Source organism: Zea mays, chromosome 5 (genome assembly GCF_902167145.1).
Source record: "Zea mays cultivar B73 chromosome 5, Zm-B73-REFERENCE-NAM-5.0, whole genome shotgun sequence".
Classification (NCBI taxonomy): domain Eukaryota; kingdom Viridiplantae; phylum Streptophyta; class Magnoliopsida; order Poales; family Poaceae; genus Zea; species Zea mays.
In genome coordinates this window covers 34903504-34909243 of record NC_050100.1, presented here as the reverse complement: position 1 = coordinate 34909243, position 5740 = coordinate 34903504, and the positions used below count along the sequence as shown (strand labels likewise).

The window sequence follows — 5740 nt, the reverse complement described above, 5'->3', positions numbered from 1 at the left end:
GTAAAATCTAATCGTGAGAGGGAAGAATATTATGGATGCTATACATTGTATGGACAGTTACAAAGACCCTTTGCAAGGTTCCTCCAAGTTGTATCCCAGTACCTGACATCGAGTGAGCCTCAATAGACTGGGGTCGCAGAAAGAAGAAATCATATTTTGATGGACATGGTGCAGAGTATGTTGAGTTACTTTAGTTTGCATTGTGTCTATGGATGGAGGCTTTAAAAATTGTTATCCATATACATAACAGAGTCCCTAGTAAATTAGTGCCCCAAACCCCACATCGGTTGTGGATTGAGAGTTACCCAAGTTGAACTATTCTTATATTTGGGGTTTCCCTAGCTGAAACAAGAATATTTAACCCTAGGAAGGGAAATAGATGAAAAGACAATGAGTTGTCATTTTATTGGCTACCCTAAGAAGTCTAGAAGGATTCAAACTTTACTGCCTAGGCATACATACTAAGTTTGTCAAAATAAGACATGTAATATTCTTATGAATGAGATGATTAAGGGGAACATGGTACCTCAAGAAATAAACTTGAGAGAAAAAGAGGGTTTGTATGGCCCAATTTTGATGGTTAAAGAACCATATTTCTTGATTCCTACCGAGGTTTCGCTACTAGTTCCTCCAACCGTAAATGAAACCTCTGCTACAAATGTTGAGCCATCGAGCATGACAATTACCGAGCAAGTCACATTAGTCTTTAAGGTGTCTGAACCTCTGGCGCCAGTTACATAGGAGCCTTTAGAAACAGAGAAAGAAGTTGTGCTTAATAATCCACCATTGGAGCAACCCTAGAACGATCAAAATGATGAGAATAATGTAATTTTAAGAAACTTCGAGAGAACTAGAACATCTACAGTCTCTAATGATTACGAAGTATATACTAGTGAAGAAATAAAAGTTTGTGAGATATATGTCAGCGAGGATGTCGTTTGTAAAGGCTTGTTCGGGAGCAATGAGATTGGAGAAGGTTTAGGGTGTAAAAGATTTTAGCCCTCGAAGCACTTACAATACCCTTCTCCCACATAAGAATCTCTAAGAGACTAGCCAAATTTTGGATAATCAACAGCAAAGTAACTCTTCAACGGACTAACAATCTGACTAGTCAAGCTATCTGACTCTTCAAATTGGCTCCATCGCTATTCAAACCGACTAGCTAAACTAAATAGATAGTTTGTTGGAATGAAATGTTATATATAAAATGTAATCTATATAAAAATATAAATAGAGAGCCAAAAATAAAGAGTCTCTTGGAGATGCTTAAATCCACTGCTTATAAAAAAGCCAAAAAAGTAAGAAAAGAAAAGAATAATACGAACTTTTATTTAGTGGCCCGTCTAGGAGCCCATTAACTCACATAAAAACCCACGTTCAACCACACTCACACGGTTTTTTTTTTCTCTAACCTTTTCACTGCTCCAGCGCCGGCTTCTTCAATCTTCATCTTCCGCTCCCTCTCCCACTCGCGCTCGGCAGGCAGGCTCGGCGGCGTCGTCACTGGCTGCCCCTCCTACCCGTAGCCTCGCGCGGTCACGCCCTCGCCTCCAGTCCTCCGCACACCGGCGGCAACCCTGCGTGCGTGCCCCCGCTCTTCTCTCCCCTCCGGTGGGCCGTCAACGGCGCCTCCAGTAGATGCTGCTCCGCCAAGGCGGTCGCGCCGCTCTGGGGGCACTTGTGCTGCAGAGCAAAGCGTTACCCGTCCACCTAGCGCTGAAGGCGTTTTAGTGCCTCTTTTTGCGCACCCCCCCCCCCCCCCCCCCCCCCCCACCCAAACTGGGCCAAAAAGATACATTCTCAATGCAGAGTGCTAAACCAATTATTATGATACAAACATTAACATGGAAAGGTTTTCATATATGACTGCACATGTAAAGCCTTTGCTTGCAATTCACCCCTTTAGCTAAAATGGCTATGTCATCTGCCCAGTTTCAGTTGTCTGTCTTGCTAAGTAGCGTTCTGATTTCCTCCTGCGAAGCCTTGTTTTGCTTACTGTCCTCCCAGTTGAGATAGGGTGTTATTGAAGTCCATCAATTCTAAAATTTTAATCTGCTGCATTCAAAAATAACATTGACTCATTGTTTTAAGTTCTTTCTGTTTGACCCTTGTTACCTGTTGCAGGAAAATGCTTTGTGTTGGAAGAATTTGTTCAAGATATTATGCAGGACATGCTGTATCTTCATTACTTGTGGGTATACGATGTTTGTTTGCTCCTCAAAGCCCACACCATGTCGGCTCCAAGTATCATGGGACTCACCAAAGTAGGGACAGTAGTACCAAAACCTTGAAACCAGAGCTAAATATTGGTAGATGTGGCGCTTGCTTTTCCACTGTCACAGGAACCATTCTAGTCCAAGCTCATGATCCATCTCAGCTAGCAATGGAGATAGAGAATGCAATTGATCAGCAGAGATTTGATGATGCATGGAGGGCTTATGAGAAGCATGTTCACATGGATGGACTTCCAAGAAAGTCTGTTTTGAGCAAGCTCATCACTGGCTTAGCAGAGAGCTGTGATCATCACTGGCTTAAGCAGTCCTACAATGTGGTCAGTCATGCATTTGAAGAGAAGCAAGAATTGTTGGATAAGGAACCCCTAATTTACCTATCCCTCATTCTTGCACACTGTGCTCTGCCTAATCTTGCTTTAAATGTTGTGAGGAAGTTGGTAAAGATGGAAGCATACCCACCTGTTGCAGCATGGTCGGCAATTTTAGCTCATATGTGTCAAACTAACACTGGTGCATTTCTCGGTGCAGACCTTGTAATGGAGCTTGGTTATCTTTTCCAAAATAATAGAGTTGATCCACGGAAGAAGAGTAACCGTCCTTTGCTATCAATGAAACCCAATTCATTTACATTCAACATAGTTTTGACCGCTTCCCTCGTGTTTGGCACTACAAGAAAAGCTGAGCAGCTTCTCGAACTAATGCCGAGGATAGGCGTGAAGCCTGAAGTCAACTTGTTGATTGTTATGGCCCACATATATGAAAGGAATGGTCGCAGAGATGAGATTCGGAAATTAAAGAGGCATGTTGATGAAGCTTATGGTCTTAGTGAATCAGAGGTTAGGCAGTTTTATGATTGCTTGCTCTCCTGTCATTTGAAATTTGGGGATTTTGATTATGCAGTTGATATGGTACTGGATATGATTAGGAAAGGTAAGAATGCAAAGCGGTCATTGGAAGCAGCTAAAGCAGTTCTTGAAGCTGTTGAAAATAGAAAATTTTATTTTCCTTATGAGAAAGCTGATGCTGAAAACCCACGCTCTTGTAGTAGCCAAATGCTAAGTCACGCTTCATTCTTCAAAGACAACAGCTTTGGGAGACTTGAATTGGACGCAAGAGAATCAGTCAGGCTATTGACAGATAAGCTGCAGGAACAGGTTGGACTGGTTAAATCTGAGCATGGCATTCTCCATCCAACTGAAACAATGTATGCCAAGCTTGTTAAAGCTTTTCTGGAAGCAGATAAGATCAGTGCATTGGCATCGTTTCTTGTGAAAGCAAGCAAAGAAGATTCTCCTGTATCTGTTGAAAGCTCCTTTGTTGTTCAAGTGATAAATGCATGCATTTCTCTTGGCTTATTAGAGCAAGCACATGATCTTCTGGATGAAATGAGATTTTCTGGAATTAGGGTTGGTTCATCCATTTATTCATCACTCCTAAAAGCCTATTGCAAAGAGGGACAACATGAAGATGACATAACTGCACTTTTGAAGGATGCTCAACAAGCTGGCATTCAGCTTGATTCAAGCTGCTATGAGGATTTGATACAATCTAGGGTGAATCACAGTAACACCACAGGTGCTCTCCATCTTTTTAAAGAATTGAAGAATTTGAATGTTCTGAAAGCTGGTCACATGGAATTTCAGAGAATAGTGCAAGGCTCTGATGACAATGAAGCTGCTTTGATGACCAAGCTAGTGGAGGAAGTCAGGAGTGATCATACAGTTGATCATGCTGTTCATGAATGGAATAATGTTATCCATTTCTTCTGCAAGAAGAGATTGATGCATGATGCTCACAGAGCACTGAACAAGATGCGAGCTTCCGGCCATGTGCCAAATGCACAAACTTTTCATTCTTTAATAACTGCTTATGCTGCCATTGGTGGCAAATATGTGGAAGTGACAGATTTGTGGGGTGAAATGAAACTTCTGGCTAGTCTAAGTTCTATGAAATTTGATCAGGAGCTCTTAGACTCTCTGTTGTATTGTTTTGTGAGAGGTGGTTTCTTCCTTCGAGCCATGGAAGTTATAGAGATGATGGAGAAAAGAGAGATGTTTATAGACAAATATAAATACAAGTCCTTGTGGCTCAAGTACCACAGAACATTGTACAAAGGTAAGGCTCCCAAGGTGCAAACAGAAGCACAACTAAAAAGAAGAGAAGCAGCAATACGTTTCAAGAAATGGATTGGGTTGACATGAGAGCAAGAAGTTCAACTCAAGCTATATGAACTGATCAGGAATTCTTTGATTATCTGCTGTATGGATGGATCTTTACAAATTCTGTAAAATCGTAGTTGCGAAGTTTGTTAGAAGGTAATATGCTTTTTTTTTATTTTGCATAGTTCCTGCTTGAAAATTAGTAATCCAAAACCAAACTAGATTATGTATAGTTGCTCTGTTTATTACAACAAATGCAGAAATGCTTCAGCCAACACTTACAATATAATGGTGTTGCATGGCATTAAGAAAGGGGGCATGGCATTAAGAAAGGGGTCTTGGAGCATTTGAGCGCGTTTGGGAGTCTTGGACATCTTCAAAGTGCAGTTTCTTCCTTTGGCTTGTCATGCACAACAGATGCTGGACCGCAGACTGTCTTACTAAAAGAGGACTACCCCACCCCAGTGCGTGTCCCCTTTGCGACCAAGAAGGGGAAACAATACAACATCTTCTCATCTTTTGCGTCTTTGCAAGACAGTTCTGGTACTTCTTGTTGCGCAGGTCTGGGTTGCCTAATCTTTCACCAGACAATGCTTCTTGCAGCCTTGATGACTGGTGGAGCAGCGCTGTGGAGAAGGTTCCCCGTGATCTCCAATCAGGCTTCAATTCTCTAGTTATTCTTGGCGCTTGGAGCCTCTGGCGTCATCGCAACGACTATGTGTTCAATGGGAGGTCGTCGAGCCTAGCGAGTACTCTCACCCTCGCTGGCGATGAGCTCAGGATGTGGTGTAGTGCCGGGGCGAAAGGGTTGAACCTGCTTTCAACTCTTGTGTTTATGCTTGACCCAGGGGATAGTCTTGTGTCTTGTTCAGAGTGGTTGTGTGTGGTGGCTGTGTTGCGTCTTGTGTGTCTTGTTGTGTCATGTGTGTTGTGTTGTACCTTCTTATATCTATTAATGGAATGATACGCAGATCTCCTGCGTGTTCGAGAAAAAAAAGAAAAGGGGCTTGGTGCATTTTCAAGGAATACAATAGACACCTCATGATTACTGAGAGTTGGATTTAGTTCTGTAGATGATTGTGATTTCTGACTATTCTTTTAAGAAATAATTATATGATATTCAAAATTTTAATGAGCATATCTGGATTACCTAGCAATATGAATAAATGTGGAATTGAAAATGGAGAGCATCAATTTATTTGGTGAGGTTGAAGATACAATAATAATGATCACAATCATAAACCAGCCATTGACAGTGGTTTGCAATAATGCTCACTTACGATATCTGTCCCATTTGTTTTAAAATTTCCATGTGTGTTAGCTAATTAGTCTAACCTGGTATAAAAA

At 41.6% G+C, this 5740-nt stretch overlaps 1 protein-coding gene across 1 annotated transcript; it reads left to right on the top strand.

The window, feature by feature from the left end:
- Positions 1 to 1432: 1432 nt before the first annotated feature.
- On the top strand, positions 1433 to 5446 carry LOC103626215 (pentatricopeptide repeat-containing protein, mitochondrial-like). Its single transcript, XM_035958995.1, has 3 exons — positions 1433 to 1581; positions 2125 to 4549; positions 4654 to 5446. The coding sequence occupies exon 2, from the start codon at positions 2129 to 2131 to the stop codon at positions 4433 to 4435; it is 2307 nt and encodes a 768-aa protein (XP_035814888.1). The 5' UTR covers positions 1433 to 1581; positions 2125 to 2128; the 3' UTR covers positions 4436 to 4549; positions 4654 to 5446.
- Positions 5447 to 5740: the final 294 nt, after the last annotated feature.

Bases quoted from the DNA above. Each gene is read 5' to 3' on its own strand.
- LOC103626215 (XM_035958995.1), top strand. From the start codon at position 2,129: ATGCTTTGTGTTGGAAGAATTTGTTCAAGATATTATGCAGGACATGCT.